We start from the raw sequence: 18,364 nt of genomic DNA on the forward strand, positions 1-18,364 counted from the left end.
TATATTTACAGATTGAGTACATGTGAGCTTCGATTCAATACTGCATTTTGGTTGTAGTCTGTGAATCTTGGTTCCTATATTTTGAGATGTAATGAGACATTGGTTATGATGGTGGAATCTTGGATAAGGCTATGTGATCACTTCTTATGATTGGTGAAAGCTATGTTTGATTTTTGTCTCATGTTCAAGTGGGAGAATGTAAGAGTGTAAACATGAGATAAGATGATCGAGCATCAGCTATTCAAGTCCAATAAGGATAAGAAAGTCTTATAGGAAGATGAATATCAGTTCTTGTCAATAAAGGATTTTATTGCAGTAGTAAACTAGTATGAATTAGGAAAACATAAGTTGTTTTCCATAAGGATTTTAATAGGGAATCCACATGCTAATATGAGAAGGATATGTGTGTATATATATGGCATTCTCTTCTCTCACAAGTGCGCGCTCTTGTTGGAATTGAGTCCTATTCTTGGTTAGAGCAAAAGTATCCTGACAGAGAGAAGAAGAGTTGCTGCGTTCAGATTAACAGTGAACACCCATGGCTGTTTCCAATGAAAATTCTTCAGGTCATTATGTTTCACTTTTATAAGGATTAATATTATGTGTTTTGATCTTGGTTGTGATTTATGTAACTTATTAGTTGAACACTTAAACGTTAAGAGTGATAATACTGCTATGAGTAACTACCCTCGCAGTTAGAGTTAGATTTCAAATCATCCTGCCTTTTTACCATTCCCTCCAACAAAAAAGAGGAGGAGATTTTATCACAAATGGGGTCATTTAGGTATTGTACTTGTACACGCATAATTTTACCCATTTATATTTTAAAAGCATTAACTTGGCTACTTAAGATTGACGAGAAGTGTCCATCAAGCTATTTCGTGACGATTTAAGGAATTTCATTTCATGCTCGTAATCAAAATCATACATATTATAAATCACTAGTAAATATCATTTTTGGAAAAAAATCAATAAATATATGAGAACGTTTAGTCATCAATCTGTATAAAAACAGATGGACAATTCTGGTAAAAAAATTGCAAACCATGTATCTAATTGCTACAGTCAATTGATTAAACGATCTTATTTTTAAAAATAAAAAAAAAATTGTAAAGATGATTTTATAGAGTGATTTATACTACAAATAGTTCCGATTAGCACAAAAAAGTTATGTAAAATTGTCACAAAGTATCTTGTGGAAGAATTCCTCAGTCTGTGAAGTGTACGTTTTGCTTTGCCTTTCAATCTTGTCCCCTATGTTTGCTCTGTTTTAAATAAATCGACTTCGTCCTCCATATTTTGCTTTACATATCAAATTCGTCATTACCAGTAAAATTGTTGTTGTGCTGGTATAACACGCTTGTGAGACCAATAAAATAAAAGAAAAACTAACGAAATTCAAAATTTTTAGTTTTAATCAAAAATACAAAATAAAAGTGTAAGTAATCAAGACTATGAGTGTCTTTTTAAGATAAAAATGTCTTTAACGTTAAAAGTGAACAATATCAAGAGAGTTTCATTAAAACCCCCTAAAATAAACCAATTAGATTGCACCAAGTTTGTCAAAAACATAAATATTTAGAAATTAAAATTTTATAAAAGATTGAAAAATAAATAAAGATTATTGCAGAAAGGACCAACACTAGAAAAATCAAATTTATCTCTTTAATACACGACAGAATCTCATTGTCATTAGTTTTCAAGTTTTCCAGGTTTAATTTGATTTGTTGTGGATTGGATGATAGAAAAAGTTGAGAGCACAATGAACTGTAATTGTGAAAAGGTTGGAAGATTTGGGCACTGATAGCCGTATAGCAAAAACAGGTAGACGGCTTGTGTTTCTAGAGCAAACCCCCACGTTGATTCTCGTGCACCGACCTCGCAATCATCGACGTGTTGGTGCAACCCCCTCTCGCTGGTGCCCCTTCACTCCCTCGACGAGTCCGTCACCAAAAATACCCCCAACCCAATTATCCCCTTATTATTTCTTATATATCAGTCTCCCCATTCACTGACCCTCCATTTCCCCCTCCTCCACCCCCCCACCCCCCCGGCGCTCTCTCTCTACTTTCTCTCTACAGAACAGCAGCATCCATGGAATCTTCACCAGCTCTGTCCCGCATAGGCCTGGCAGGCCTCGCCGTCATGGGCCAAAACCTCGCCCTCAATATCGCCGAGAAAGGGTTTCCGATCTCCGTTTATAACCGCACCACCTCCAAGGTCGACGAGACCGTTGAACGGGCCCACAACGAGGGGAACCTCCCACTGTTTGGCCAGTACAACCCTCGCGATTTTGTGCTCTCCATCGAACGGCCTAGATCTGTTATTATCCTCGTCAAAGCTGGAGCTCCCGTTGATCAGACCATCGCCGCCCTCTCCGCCCACATGGAGCCTGGCGATGCAATCATCGACGGTGGAAACGAGTGGTATGAGAACACCGAGCGCCGCATCGCCGAGGCCAACGGAAGGGGGCTTCTGTACCTCGGGATGGGGGTCTCAGGCGGCGAGGATGGAGCCCGCCACGGGCCCAGCTTGATGCCCGGAGGGTCCCACCAGGCCTACACCAACGTCCAGGACATCCTCCACAAGGTCGCTGCCCAGGTCGACGACGGCCCCTGCGTAACCTACATCGGCGAAGGGGGTTCTGGTAATTTCGTCAAGATGGTCCACAACGGAATCGAATACGGCGACATGCAGCTGATTTCGGAGGCGTACGACGTGCTGAAGAACGTCGGAGGGCTGACGAACGAGGAATTGGGCGAGATTTTCTCGGAGTGGAACAGGGGAGAGCTGGAGAGCTTCCTGGTTGAGATTACAGCCGACATTTTTAGGGTCAAGGATGATTTGGCTGATGGCTTTTTGGTGGACAAGCTGCTTGACAAGACGGGGATGAAGGGGACCGGGAAATGGACGGTCCAGCAGGCGGCGGAGCTGTCAGTAGCTGCGCCCACCATTGCTGCTTCCTTGGACTGCAGGTACTTAAGTGGGTTGAAGGAGGAGAGAGAGCAGGCCGAGGAGGCTCTGAAGCAGGCAGGGTTTAAGGAGGAGATTGGCAGCGTGACGAGCGGCATTGATAAGAAGAGGTTGATTGATGATGTGAGGCAGGCATTGTATGCGTCGAAGATTTGCAGTTATGCTCAAGGGATGAACTTGTTGAGGGCCAAAAGTGTGGAGAAGGGTTGGAATTTGAATTTGGGCGAATTGGCTCGGATTTGGAAAGGCGGGTGCATTATCAGAGCGGTGTTCTTGGATCGGATCAAGAATGCTTATCAGAGGAATCAGAGCTTGCCCAACTTGATTGTTGATCCCGATTTTGCTAAAGAAATGGTGCAGAGGCAGGCTGCGTGGAGGAGGGTTGTCGGGTTGGCAGTGGCCGCGGGGATTAGCACTCCCGGAATGTGTGCCAGCTTGTCATATTTCGACACTTATCGGCGGGGTAGGCTTCCAGCCAACCTTGTTCAGGCGCAGAGGGACTTGTTTGGGGCTCATACCTATGAGAGGGTGGATCGCCCCGGGGCCTTTCACACAGAGTGGACGAAGCTTGCTCAGAAGAGTGGTTCCGGTGTTGGTGCACTCCATTGAGGTTTTGTTGTTTACTAGCTTGATTTGGATTGGATTGGATTGGATTGGATTGGATGGTGGTTGTTTCGATATCAAATTTGAATTGTATACGTCTCTTAAGAGTGTTGGAGGCTTTTTTGCGTAGGCATAGCGAATAGCGATCATTGCTTCACCTCTTACTAATAAGAACCGCATATGCCTTTTCTGAGTTCAATGAGCTTATGATTTCCTCCATTCGTCACCTCTGCATTTTGAAATACTTGCTCTGTTCGTTGGATTTCTGTTGTGTTTCTTTCGAATGCCAATGTTTTGCGAATCTGAATCTGTTTTCGTGTTTTGATTCGATAAATGGAGATAACATTTAGGTTTGTTTGTAAGATAAGAAGAAGCTTTCACTTTCTTGTGTGTATGGCAATCATGCTTCTTCAACTCGTAACTGGTAGATTAGAGTTAACTACTTCTCTAGTCATTGGATGGTTAAGTATTGACCCAATCGAGGATTACGTTAGGAAAAAAAATGGCACCTCAAAATTCAAACTTACCCGCGCTGTAGTGATTTCGACACTCTCGTTTTATACTTTTTCAACTCCTCCTTTTTCACCCTCAATTTAAGGAGTGCTGGACCCCTCTTGTTACAGTGTCCTTGTAGTCAGCCGTCAAATCTTTTAGAACAAGGATATCCTAGTAATCATATTTGTTTCGATACAGATGAATTAGTAAATAATTTATATACAAGTAAAATCAAAGGTGTTGGAATTTATATGTTGACAAAAAAAAAAGACTTAATTAATATTTTGACAAAAAATAAGGGAAATATTATTGGCACTCCAAAAATCTCATTCTACACTCCTCACAAGTGTATTTTTCTTTTTAAATATAGAAAATTTGGAATATAGAATGAAAAATTTGGAGTGCCAATAACAATTTCTAAAAATAAAGACGTGCTTAATGGGTAAACCCAAATGCTCCACAACTGCCCCATGAGACAGATGGAGAGGGCACGTAGAAGGATGGTGTGGTACGCAAGACATGGGAGCAAGATTTTCTTGATGGGGGTAGTTCAAGGTCGTCTTGGAAACCATACGCCATAGGTAATGGACTATGGTTGCTTCAAGCACGATGGAGTAATGTTCAATTGCAATGTAATCATGATTCAGGGTTCATTCATAAAAAATGGAGTACGACTGAAAGAGAGATACGGAAATATGCTTGTGTTTGTGAAAGTAGGTGTACACAAGTTGGGATTTTATTGCTAAAGAAAAGTAAAAAATTAATATATTAAGTATAAGCTTCACTCAATCAATTGTAATATAGTTAAAATCATATGATGTTGATTTTCTTTTCAATTAAATTTTTTTTATATAAAAATTTATACTCATGTAATATATAAGACCAACTCCAATGGTGGGTTAAAAGCCAAATTACCCCCTCCCCAAAATTTCCCTCCAAACGCACTCCAACCCAAGGGGAAATTTGGAGCTAAATGCTAAATGCTAAACCAATGCCAAATTCCCCCTGAAATTTAGCCCAGAAATCGGGGTGGACTCTACCCAATATTTATCGGAATTTAAATTTTTTTAGATTAAAATGTTCATAAAATTAATTTACGATAGTCTACATATTTATTTAAAAAAAATTTTAATTTAACAAAAAAAATAGCCTAAATTCATTCTTTAATAATCCCGGGCTAAAATTTTAGGGTAGAATGGTTGGAGTAGAAAAACTGTTTTTGGGCTAAAAGCTAAATTTTTCGGGCTAAAAAATTTTGACTTTTAGCCAACCATTGGAGATGGTCTACGAGGATAAATTTTTTTGAGGCCCCTCATAAATTCATAATCCTATGCTATTGCACCTTTTGCAACCCTCAACGCCCCGGATGGTTCATTCTGAGTCACTAAAGTCGACATGTGATGATTGCAAAACCAGATGCAAACCGGCAAGTCATATAATCAAATGCTGGGCCTCCAGTAAACATTTTCTAAAGACAAATTTGATTCAACTTATTCCAGAAATCTGTCATTATCATGGAGATGTTGAGGATGATGGTGATACTCAGGTTTGTCTCTCTTCCCCAGCGGGCTTCCCCTTCCGTTTGGTTGGAGGAGAATGGCAGGGCAAGGAAAGATTGGGAAAAGGAGATGGAGTGGGAGAACGAGATGGAAAGGGAGAGAGGAAAATGGAGACCGCTCTATATGATATGGAGATGATTCGTTCAAGGAAAGGGAGGGGGAGATGGAGAGAAAGCGGGAGTTGAAGAGGGCAGATGATGTTAGATATCGAGTTGGAAAGGCTGATCGAGGGGGAGAAAGGGAGGGGGATGAAAGTGCAATAGTTATTGCCTTCGTTCAAACAAGTACCTACTGCTTTACCTTCAGATGAAGTAATCCGATGAACCGCAACATGGATATGTTGGTATTTGACAGTTTACTAACTCAATACCAAAATATGTGGGTGATAAGTTTACAAACTCTATCACACCTCTTTCACTTTGCACTCTCAAATAAAATTGGACAAAGAAAGAAATAGAGAAATGAGGGAAGCAACAAGCTTTGGCAAAACACTTGGACTTTGATATATGAAAAAGGTTTACAAACTATTGGAATAAGAAAGCTTACAAGCTTCTTCACAATTGGAAGTAGGATTTGGATGGGATGATATACAATGCTTGAGAACTTGGGTATGTATAGCAAACCAAATGATTAAACTAAGATTATTTATTACCACACAAAACACATTAATTGCACCTAATAATTTTTATTCAACCATACCTAACATTGCCTAACTTTCAATGCCTAACTTTGACATTGATTTTCAACAATAGCAACCTATTTTGATTTGAATTTCCAACACACCTCCTCAAATCAAAACGCCTTCATTCCTAGCATTTCACGCAGTAGCCGGAATGTTTCAATTGGCAATGGCTTTGTGAAGATGTCTGCCACTTGTTCCTTGGTGTGACAGTAGACAAGTTCAATTGTCTTTTGCTTCACATGGTCCCTTAGAAAATGAAACCTGGTATCAATGTGCTTGCTCCTTCCATGTTGAACAGGATTCTTTGCAAGTTTGATTGCAGACACGTTATCTACATGAATCACAGTCGATTCCACTTGTGGATGACACACTGACTTCAACAGATTTCTTAACCAAATTGCCTCACACACGGTTGAGGCTACAGCAACATACTCGGCTTCACATGATGACAAAGCAACAATTGATTGCTTCTTTGAAGTCCATGAGAAAGCTGTTGATCCTAGAAAAAACACATAGCCAGTTGTGCTTTTCCTTTCATCTTGGTCACCTCCCCAATCACTATCTGAATAACCAAATAATTTTGCATCTTCACCAAAATTATAAAATAGACCATAGTTTAGAGTACCTCTTATGTACCTCAAAATTCTCTTGGCGGCCAGCCAATGAGACTCCCTTGGTGTTTCCATGTATCGACTCACGAGTCCAACACCATAAACTATATCAGGTCTTGTGATTGTAAGGTACCTTAGGCTTCCAACGAGGCTTTTGTACACTGTTGAGTTTACAAACTCACCCTCTCCTCCTTTGGACAGCTTCAATCCAGTTGCGACTGGGGTATTGACAGTGTTGCACTTGTCCATATTGAACTTCTTCAATATGTCTCTCATGTACCTTTGTTGAGAGATGTAGATACCATCACTTTCTTGCTTCACTTCTATGCCAAGAAAGTATGACATTAATCCATTGTCAGTCATCTCGAATTCACTGAACATGGATTGCTTGAACTCATGGAACATTGCCTTATTGTTTCCTGTAAACAATAAATCATCTACATAGAGACAAATAATTAAGAACTCCCCTTTTTCACCATTCTTCATGTAAACTGAATGCTCGTATGGACATTTCTGAAATCCATTTTGGTGAAGGTAGTTGTCGATCCTTGAGTTCCAAGCTCGTGGTGCTTGCTTGAGGCCGTACAAAGCCTTCTTCAAACGATACACCTTATCTTCTTCTCCTTGTACTTGGAAGCCTTCCGGTTGTTCCACGTACACTTCTTCCTCAAGTACTCCATTAAGGAAGGCTGACTTGACATCTAGTTGATAAATTTTCCATTTATGATGTGCGGCAAGAGAGATTAGCAATCTTACCGTGTCAAGTCTCGCAACTGGAGCATAGACTTCATCATAGTCCACTCCATACTTCTGTTTGTAGCCCTTTGCTACAAGCCTTGATTTGTATCGATCCACACTCCCATCTGCAGTGCGTTTGATCTTGTAAACCCACTTGACACCAATAGCCTTCTGATTTGGTGGGAGCTTTGTCAGCTCCCAAGTGTCATTCTTCTCGATGGCATGGATCTCTTCTTCCATGGCTTTCTTCCAACAATCTTCTTCCACAGCTTCATTGAATGAGAAAGGCTCGTGGTCTGCATACAAGCAGAAAAGGTTGGTTTCTTCTTCTTCTTCTTGTCCATAAATCTCTGTGAGACTCCTTAACCTCACTGGAGTTGAGGAGCTGCTTTCCTCACTAGATGTAGGACCACTCCTTGCAATTCTGTGCACTGGAGTTGTTGTGATTGTTTGAGCAGGCTGTTGCTCAATCGGTGGTACAACTTCTGGTTCTTCAAAATCAGTGGAGACGATCTTCTCTTTACTGACTTCTTTGTTGTTCCACGTCCATGTCTCTTCCTCACTGAAGATGACATCTCTACTAACCACTAGTTTGCCAGTTAGTGGGTTGTAGAGCTTGTATGCCTTGGACTTTTCACTATAGCCCACAAACACACACTTCTCACCTCTATCATCAAGTTTCCTCCTCTTGGCTTCTGGAACTTGAGCATATGCAACACACCCAAAAATTCTTAGGTGTGTAACATTCGGCTTGTATCCACTCCAAGCCTCTTGTGGTGTCATCCTCTTGACACTCTTTGTTGGACATCGATTCAACAAATAAATCGAACAAGCTACAGCTTCTGCCCATAACTCTTTTGGCAAATTCTTCTCCTTAAGCATGGACCTTGTCATATCAAGGATGGTTCGATTCTTTCTTTCGGCTATCCCATTTTGCTGTGGGGTATAGGCAGCAGTAAGTTGATGCCTAATTCCTTGCTCCTTGCTGTATGCTTGGAAAGCAATGGAGGTGTACTCTCCACCTCTATCTGATCTCACAGCCACAAGCTTGTGGTTACTTTCTGCCTCTGTGAGTGCCTTGAACTCCTTGAAAATTTTTAGGGCAGCTGACTTCTCCTTGAGAAAATAGACCCAAGTCTTTCTACTGAAATCATCAATGAAGGTAATAAAATACCTATTACCTCCATAAGACATGGGATCTAATGGACCACATATATCTGTGTGCACCAACTGCAGTGGTGCCTTTGCTCTCCATGTATCACCAACAGGGAACGATAGTCGTGCTTGCTTGCCAAGCACACAACCTTCACATACTTGGCGTGTGGCTTCAATCTGGGGTAGACCACGAACCATTCCTCCACTTGACAGCAACTTTAGGCCATTGAAATTAAGATGGCCAAATCGAAGATGCCATTTCCATGACTCATCTTCCATTACACCGATGTTGCAGCTTCCAATCTTTGTGCTCAAATTCAACGGAAACATCCGGTTCTTTGACATTCGAACACGTGCAATAAGCTTTCTCCTTGCATTCCTGAGAGTGAGAAGCATGTTCTCCATATGTATAATGTACCCTTTCTGGAGCAGTTGACCAATGCTCAGAATGTTGCTCTTCATACCTGGTATGTAGTAGGTATCGGAGATGTATTCTTCTCTTCCATCCTTCTGGATGATCTTGATCTTCCCTTTGCCTTCAACTGGCAACTTTGAGGAGTCACCAAGACTTACAGATCCATAGGCCCCTTTTTTGAGTTCGGCAAAAAACTCCTTCTTTCCACACATGTGATTGCTTGCACCAGAGTCCAAATACCAAACATCTTGTTGGCTACTGGAATCATGGTGTGCTAGTAAGACTGTAAGTTCTTCATCAGTATTTCCACTTGATTCTGCCATGTTGACATGCTCACCATTTTTATGTGAACATTCATTGGCATAATGTCCATATTGCCTACAGTTGTGACACTGGATATGCGCCTTTCCTCGAGTAGATCTCCACTCCTGAGACTGACCTTGATTTTGTGCATAGCCTCGACCTCTTCCTCGGGCTCGTCCTCGGCTACGGTTGGATGAGCTCCCACGACGTGAGTTCCACGGCCCACGACCTTTATTTGGTTTGTCAATATTCAACTTTGACTCCAAAGCTTGCTCTAGCGTTGTGGGGCTTGCATTCTTTTGAATGCGTTGCTCGTGAACTAGGAGGGATCCTAGTAGCTCTTCTGCGCTCATCACCTCCAAATCCTTGGATTCCTCAATGGCAGTCACCACATGCTCAAACTTAGATGTGAGTGACCGGAGTATCTTCTCCACAACTCGTACTTCATCGAGTCTCTCGCCATTTCTCCTCATCTGATTTACTATCACAATGAGCCTTGAGTGATAGTCGGAGATGCTCTCCCCTTCATTCATATGAGCAGTTTCAAAATCTGCTCGAAGTGATTGTAACCTCACTTTCATGACTCGATCTACTCCTTTGTAGATTGTACTGAGTGTATCCCATACTTGCTTGCTTGTTGTTGCTTCTGCAACCTTCTCGAACGTTGAATCTTCCAAACCCTGGTATAGAAGATACAGCGCCTTTTGGTCCTTCTTTCGTAAGTCCTTGAGAGTGTTCCTTTGATCCGCAGTATATACGGCTTCTTGCTCGGCAGTGGGTACAACATACCCACTACTGACAACTTCCCATAGCTCCTGTGATCCAAACAATGCTTTGAATTGGATGCACCATCTTTCATAATTTTCTTTCTTCAATGTGGGAACTTGGAGTTGCACTAAGTTGGACGCCATAACTGCTGCACCTGCCAGAATGGTATTCTGGCTCTGATACCAATTGTTGGTATTTGACAGTTTACTAACTCAATACCAAAATATGTGGGTGATAAGTTTACAAACTCTATCACACCTCTTTCACTTTGCACTCTCAAATAAAATTGGACAAAGAAAGAAATAGAGAAATGAGGGAAGCAACAAGCTTTGGCAAAACACTTGGACTTTGATATATGAAAAAGGTTTACAAACTATTGGAATAAGAAAGCTTACAAGCTTCTTCACAATTGGAAGTAGGATTTGGATGGGATGATATACAATGCTTGAGAACTTGGGTATGTATAGCAAACCAAATGATTAAACTAAGATTATTTATTACCACACAAAACACATCAATTGCACCTAATAATTTTTATTCAACCATACCTAACATTGCCTAACTTTCAATGCCTAACTTTGACATTGATTTTCAACAATAGCAACCTATTTTGATTTGAATTTCCAACAGGATAACCATTCTCAAGGGCTGGCATTGTTCTTGTAAATGCAGCACAAGACATTTTACTACCGTAAACGCACCTGTTTTCGAGAATCAAATCCTCCTCAGCTTGTTTCTCCATTGTTTGGATCTTCTTTGTCTTTAGATGCTTTGACGACACAAACCCAACATAACCTGCCAAAACTATCGGAGGAAATCCAAGCACAAATCCTATAACCCACAAATGCTTTAGGCCTCCTTTTCTCTTCGATGGAACAGTGATTGAAAAATGACGTTGCTCTGTGGTAAGACACGCACCAGGTAATCTCATTTCACTGAGGGAAACCGTCCCATTGGCAGAAAATGATGCACATTTTTCCGCGACGCTTGTGCTTCTGTCCAACGTGAGATTCGGAAACTGAACCAATATAGGTTTCCCCATAGTGTTGAGACTGAGCTTTGCGGTGCTTTTCGAACTCGTATTCGATGCATCATAAACTGTAAAACCAACAACAGAAGAGACTAGTGAGTAACCTGGAAGGGAGTAGTAGTGGGATGACCAATTGCCCAAATTTTGATGCACAAAAGCCAGTCTTTCACATGAGGCATTGGCATGGTTCTTGATGGAATTTTGAAGCAGCTGAAGTTAGTAGCTCCTCTATTCCACAACTGGCGGCTTAGAAGCCTCACCATTGAGACTTCCATGCCGGATAGGTTAGCGGGGAGGACAGCCCTGTACAGAAAGCTGGTCTGCAAACGCCTTGAAGGCCAAATCTCTACTAAACACAACCGAAGACTCAGTAGTAGAGTTGCTCGAGCAGCACACGTATGTGAAGAAGCAAAAGCACATTGAGTTTGTGCTCATTTTTTGGATTCTCTTAACAGTGAAGTGAATGTTTTAGCCTTCGTTCTAGTAACTTGTACTACTTGATGGGATTCTTAGGATTTGGCTTTTGGAAAAAGGTGCTTTTGTGAGTGTATGGTTATATATTTTTTGCCAAAGGGAGTCAGCATGCCATAGTGGTCCCTGAAGGGAAGGGCCTTTTTGAACAGCTTTCTTTCCCATAGCCCTCTTTGACTTTTGTTCCAGAGTGTATGTGATACAAATAACATTTTTTTTTATAAAGCAAAGTTCAAATAACGTGCCACCTAACAAAAGAGAAAACGATAAAACAAATGACAATGTAGTAAGTACCTTACTTTTGTTGTTGTTGGAGTAAATGCCTTGTATATTTGAACATTTTAGAAAGAAAACGATTTGTGCATACCTTCTTTCACTTTGGGCCTTGATCTTCTTTGATTTGTTCAATCCAATGACTAAAAGAATGAAAATTTAAATGTATAAAATGTGAAAAGGAGGAAGAAAAAGGTGGAAGATAAGGAGTGAAGAGAGGCATTAAGTCTTGGAGAAGACTCTCAAACCAGCAGTCAAGTGGAACACAAAAAGAAAGAAATTAGATTTACAAAACTCTTGAAAGTAATGTCGACTATAGTAATTTAAAACTGTGGTCCGTTGCGTATTTATGATAGTATAGTAATTGAACATAGATTCAGTCGTTTGTCGTATCTCGTATTTTAAAAGAAAATCTAATTGAGAAGAGAAATATAGTGAGATTGAAAGTTAAATCTGAAATCATACATGGTGTTAGATTTAGAGAAATAAATGCGAGTAGTTTGGTATCCATTCCCAAATGCAAGTCATAAATTTGAAATATGAGTCGAATTATTGTAATTAGCTTATTTATACACACTTCGACACGTGAGCAAGGAAATTTGTATCACAAGCACTCCGCAAAAGTTCAAGTTTTAGATTTAACTTGTATTTTCTGGTAATTTTATTTATCATGGAACAAAAATTGCTTAAGTATTGTTGTTCAAGAATTTGACAATATACTATGTGCCACAACGCATTTGAAAGGAGTTTTCCAAATCCAAATACACCTATCTAATCTGGATGAGTCACTCCAAAAGTTCACTTAACAATCGATAAATTCTAACATATAAGGTAAATTGTTCTATTACCATCTCTCCCATAATTCGGAAACATAATTTTCTTTCATCCAATCTCTTTTTTTTTTCTTCAAGAATTGTTATTAGGGCTTAAAAAATCTAATTGTGCACTCTTCATAATTTTTTTTATCTAACAAGTTGCAAGAGACACAAATAAAATTTTTAAATACTAATAATAATTAATTTTGTAAATTTTATTTATTTAACGTATTTTTAAAAACATTGGCGACCGCCCTTGCGGGTAAGCTTTTTAATTTCAAACAGACCACCCTGTTATTATGTTTAATTTACTTATTAATTTCGTTTGAATTTGGGGGAAAAGGGTTTTGCACTGCACCATGAGGAAAGCGAACGTCGATCTCTCCCGTCCTCGCATGATTACGGACTCGGGCGCATCGCCGAGTGGGCTCGCCGGCGAGTCGGGTTGCCCCGACAAGGAGGTCCAAGACTTCGCCTTTGCCTTTAACGACAGAAATTTCTCCGATCGGGTTTTGTTGATCGAAATCGTACGCGATTCGCCGGGGGCCAAATTGGATGTCGTCGGATGCTCCACGGTCTCCGATTGGGCGCGTAACCGAAAGCGACGGAGGGCGGAGATTAAGAGAGACAGTGGTATGTATCTAATTTTGCCCTTCAAGTTTTGAATTTTTTCGGTTCGTGATCGGTGGTGGTCAGGATGGATTTAGGGTTTGTTTGGTTTCTGTGGAAAAGATGGAAATTGAAGGAAAGATTTGGCCTTTAGTGTTTTCTTTTCGTTTTGAGTGTAACTGATGGGGAGTGTGTGCCTTGACAGTTCTCGAGTGGGACATTGAGAATTTGGTCTAATTTTGGTCCATAGAGTTTAGGGTTTACGAAATGTGAAGTTTTTGGGAGTTAGTTTTGTTAATTTGGAAAAAAATGTTAATATTAGAGAAAACTTTAATCACGTCACTTTGTTGTTACAAGATTATTAATAAGTCCTTTCAATTAAGAGGTTGATAGTGTTGAAGAATGGGATAACAGTGTAATTACTTAAGATTAATAGGATTGGTGGTGTCACTGGTGTCTAATAACAAGGGTTTTGTAGTGATTTATTGGTTAAAGATTGTTACATTATACCTCTGTGTTTTTTCGTGATTGTTTATTTTTTCGTTTGTTTTCGTGATTGTTTATTTTTTCGTTTGTTTTCGTGATTATTAACAAGTTACATTAAGAAGATGATCTTATTGAAGAAAGGGGTAATAATTTAAATACTTAAGGCTAGTTATTGGTTAATATATAATGATAAGTTGGTGGTTTAATGGCTTTCTACGGTTGCCTCTGTTTCACAAGTATTCCTTTTATGTTTCTAGGTTTCTTATTACCTTTTTACTCCCATCTTATGCCTTCACATTTCTGAGTTTCTAACCGTATGCGTGCGTCAGTACACCTATCGTGATTACTTGAGTTTTTAAGTTATCGAAAAAGCATAGTTCAGTCTTTAGATTCAATGTGAATTCGCATGTTACTGATTTGGAGTGTAATTGCTCCTTTGATAGCTGAGGACATTGCTGTGCACCGTGAGGAGCTGGTCTTAAGTTGTAACATGCCAGATACAGAGGATAATATGGTATTTGATAATCAGGATGAGGAAGCTGCGGCAATGAATGAGTTTCCTTCCACTGTGGGAGTAAATTTCGGTACATTCTTTTGGTCTCTGTTGTTTCCAAGCTGCCTGAACTGGAAAAATTGTTTGACCCATTTTGTCTTTAATGAAAGTTAAAAACTAAGCATACCCTCCTAGGATATACAGAATATAAAGTTTGTTTGCTTCCTACTTCTAGTAGACTGCTGTAGTGGTTTTACATGCAAATCTACATTTTTCAGAAGACATGCAAATCTACTTTATTCAATGTGAAATAGAACACAGTTATTGCATCTGGATTACTTATGTGGCTCATGTTACTTCTTGGTCGCCGTCACATTTGTTAACTGGTTATGGTAGGGTTTAGGGTTATGGTAGGATTTTGACAATTCACTAGAAAATTTTGTAGGAGACGACTTGGCCTGGAACCTGGACTGTCATACAGTTATTAAGGTTAGAACCTTACATGTCAGTTCTCCAATCTTAGCAGCAAGGAGTCCATTTTTCTATAAGGTGAGGATCCTGTCCTGGTGATTGCTCCTTTTGTTCAGTGGCTATCTATACTTGCTCACTTGTTCTTTTTGTGCTTCACATAGTTGTTTTCAAATGGGATGAGAGAGTCAGAGCAACGCCAAGTATCTCTAAGAATTCATGAATCTGGTATTTTCTCCTAAATTATATTTTCAGCTATTACAAAATATTGGACCTATCTTTATATGGAAATTGGAAAACTGTAGTTATGCTATTTCTTTGCCTTCTCTAACAATAATTACATTTTCTTTCTTTAATCCAACCACAGAAGAAGCACCCCTCATGGAAGTTCTTAATTTCATGTATAGTAACACCTTATCTGCGATGACACCTACTGCTTTGTTGGACGTGTTCAAGGTTGCTGACAAATTTGAGGTTGCATCTTGCATGAGAGATTGCAGTAGGTCTTTGCAGAAGTTGCCTATGACTCGTGAGTCTGCTTTGCTTTATTTGGGCCTTCCATCTAGTATTTTGATAGCAGATGCAGTTCAGCCACTGACAGATGCAGCAAAGCAGTTTCTTGCTGACCGCTACAAAGAGATAACCAAGTGAGCTTCTTTTACTGAAGTTTTTAAGTCTTCTGATCCTTTTCTGTTTCCACCTGTCCGTGAAGGCTCTCTTGTTTGTGTAATATTTCTTTAAATAAGTTGGCGGAGTTTTTTTATTTACTCAACTTATAACCACTTCTTCCCTGTTTTCCAGTATCGACATTTACTTAGATGGCCTGAATTCCTGGAAAGCATTATCCTTCCATTTTCACTTGATTAGATCAGTCAATGTTAAAGTGATTTATGTATGTTATTTTTATGGCGTAAACTGCATATTCTAGAGTATAATTCTTGAATTGTCAAACATATGACCAGGTTCCAGGATGAGGTGCTGAGCTTGCCCCTTGCTGGTATTGAGGCTGTACTGTCTAGTAATGATCTCCAGGTGGCCTCAGAGGATAGTATTTATGATTTTGTGCTAAAGTGGGCTCGGACCAATTACCCAAAACTAGAAGAACGACGAGAAGTCCTTGGCCAACGCCTTGGTCGGCTCATTCGTTTTCCACAAATGTCTTGCCGAAAGCTTAAGAAGGTCCTAACCTGCAGCGACTTTGATCCTGGACTTGCAACAAAGATAGTGCTGGAGGCTTTGTTTTATAAGTCTGAGACACCACACAGGCAGCGCACCCTAGCTGCAGCGGATGCCAATGCTGCCTATCGGCGCTTTGTGGATCGGTCTTACAAGTACCGGCCAGTAAAGCTGGTGGAATTTGTAGAACCCCGTCTACAGTGTAGTGTGTTCCTGGACCTAAAGTGGGAAGAGTGTGCACGTTTGTTTCCAGCAGGCCGAGTGTACTCACAGCCTTTTTTCCTCGGTGGGCAGGGATTCTTCTTGTCAGCCCATTGCAACATGGACCAACAAAGCTCATTTCATTGCTTTGGGCTGTTTTTGGGGATGCAAGAGAAGGGATCGGCTAGTTTTACAGTTGACTATGAGTTCTCAGCAAGATCAAAGCCTGGAGAGGAGTTTTTGACCAAATTCAAGGGAAATTACACTTTCACCGGAGGCAAGGCTGTTGGGTATCGAAACTTACTTGGCATACCCTGGACTGCGTTCATGGCCGACAACAGTATCTATTTCCTCAATTCCGTTCTCCATCTCAAGGCTGAGCTCACCATCAAGCAATGAGTCCTTTGTAGAGGTGGTTTGGAAGAAGCTTTAAGTAAATGCTTGTCTAACAGTAGTTTAGATTTCTGGAAGGCTTTAGGTACATTTTGGCACCACACTGGATGCTCGTTTAATTGATCTCCGGTCGAGTTGCCTCATATGTTTGAAACTGTTTATCCCAAAGAAATGAAACATGTAGGGTTTTCTGTTTTTGTTATCTGCTCATGAAGGTTTAAACCGTCTTTTCATTTTTGGATCACTCGAGCGGTTGATGATCGTTTTCAGCAGTTGTAACAACTGGCTGGGATGGTCAGCCACTTAGTATTACAGTCTAGTAGTATCCCTCTTCACTTGTAAGTTGTAAGAGAGGTCTTACTTAGTTTTGTTATTTTTATAGCATCTGGATTCAGAGTTTGGGAGCAATACTAGTGAAAACGTTAACTGAATGGCAAGCACATAATTATACGCCCTTATGATGAGTATCAATTTAAAAGGGTTTCACTAGTATAAAATTATTTGAACCATCAATTTTTTAGTTCACTCTTTAAAGGTCTTCTCTGATACATAATAGATAAATTTCACAATAAAACCAACTCAAATTCATTTTAATTTTTATTCAATGCTATCAGAAGAAAAAGGTTGGGTTAAGTCACAAAATAGTTTAGTAATAGTTTGGCAACAAACTTGTTTTTTTTGTAAGAATCAAACTTAAACCTCCTATTTTTAGTCTAAAATTATAAGAAAGTTTGTAATGGTATTGTTCTATGATTCTCTATATATAATAATACCAGTTAACTTGATTACATGGTGATTGAAAACTGTCGCATTGCAACCTTACTAAAGTTTCTTTCTGAAATTTTAAATTCGCTGAAAAGAAGTAATCCCATCATAATTAATCAACCATCTAATTAGTAGGCACTAAGCATAGTACCTTTGATTAAATGGGAATATAACTCGTAGAATTATTAGGTTCTTGATTGTGATTTAACGTCCAAAAGAAATGAAAGAAAAGAAGATTATGTTCGTGTTGCTTCCCTAATCACTCTTAGGCCTTGTTTGGCAGCTCAGACTGTACTGATTATTTCTGTCGGATAGGATAAATAGTCACCGGATAGTACTGACTAAATTAGTCGGGTGTTTGGTGCAGTATCGAACTAATGACCGTATTATTTATACTGTGTTTAGTATTATACTAGATAGGAGGAATCAAACTTAAAAAAAAAATTAAAAAAAAAGTGAAATCATTTTTTTGTTCCCAGATCTCTCCGCACCCCCTAAACACCCTCCCTCTCTCTCCCTTCTTCTTCCCCGACTGCAGAAGAATCCCAAATAATTGTTCCCCAGCTCTCTCCGCCACACCCCACAAACTCCCTCCCTTTCTTTCCCATATTCTTCTTCCCCGACTAAATAATCCGGGCATTTTGGTTGGTTTTATTAAGCGGGTGTATACTGTGTTATCCTATCCGATCGGTTAAATTAATCCGGCGCTTATTTAGTACGAGTGAACGCCAAACACCCGAGTCCGTATAACTAATCATATCCGATCCTTTATCCGATCTTCCAAATAGGGCCTTAGGAGGAGGACGGCGGAAGCCGTGTCTATTTGTACTATCACTTGTGGGCCAGTTTGGGATTACCCCTTTTCTTAAAAAAAAAAAAAAA

General features: G+C 39.9%; 1 protein-coding gene and 2 pseudogenes across 3 annotated transcripts; 2 read left to right on the plus strand and 1 right to left on the minus strand.

Moving 5' to 3' along the window:
• The first annotated feature begins 202 nt into the window (after positions 1–202).
• On the plus strand, positions 203–3,775 carry LOC137710802 (6-phosphogluconate dehydrogenase, decarboxylating 3, chloroplastic pseudogene; annotated as a pseudogene). Its single transcript, XR_015963563.1, has one exon. The product of XR_015963563.1 is annotated as a 6-phosphogluconate dehydrogenase, decarboxylating 3, chloroplastic pseudogene (transcript).
• Positions 3,776–10,867: 7,092 nt separating this feature from the next.
• On the minus strand, positions 10,868–11,767 carry LOC148696247 (uncharacterized; annotated as a pseudogene).
• A 1,376-nt stretch (positions 11,768–13,143) lies between these two features.
• Positions 13,144–16,919, plus strand: LOC137710885 (BTB/POZ domain-containing protein POB1). 2 transcript variants are annotated; one of them, XM_068450040.2, is made up of 6 exons: positions 13,144–13,524; positions 14,430–14,570; positions 14,925–15,028; positions 15,112–15,175; positions 15,315–15,594; positions 15,910–16,919. In XM_068450040.2, exons 1-6 carry the CDS (start codon positions 13,251–13,253, stop codon positions 16,721–16,723), a joined length of 1,677 nt encoding a protein of 558 aa, XP_068306141.2. In that variant the 5' UTR covers positions 13,144–13,250; the 3' UTR covers positions 16,724–16,919. The 2 variants fall into 2 exon arrangements, with proteins under 2 accessions (XP_068306141.2, XP_088551851.1); XM_088695725.1 differs by having other exon boundaries at positions 13,152–13,524; positions 14,913–15,028.
• Positions 16,920–18,364: the final 1,445 nt, after the last annotated feature.

The sequence above is a fragment of the Pyrus communis genome, chromosome 6, assembly GCF_041283825.1.
Source record: "Pyrus communis isolate YQ-2024b chromosome 6, ASM4128382v1, whole genome shotgun sequence".
Lineage (NCBI taxonomy): Eukaryota > Viridiplantae > Streptophyta > Magnoliopsida > Rosales > Rosaceae > Pyrus > Pyrus communis.

Coding starts and splice junctions, on each gene's coding strand:
- LOC137710885 (XM_088695725.1), top strand. CDS start 13,251: ATGAGGAAAGCGAACGTCGATCTCTCCCGTCCTCGCATGATTACGGAC. Junction 15,029..15,111: donor GGAGTCCATTTTTCTATAAG/GTGAGGATCCTG, acceptor TGCTTCACATAG/TTGTTTTCAAATGGGATGAG. Junction 15,595..15,909: donor CGCTACAAAGAGATAACCAA/GTGAGCTTCTTT, acceptor ACATATGACCAG/GTTCCAGGATGAGGTGCTGA.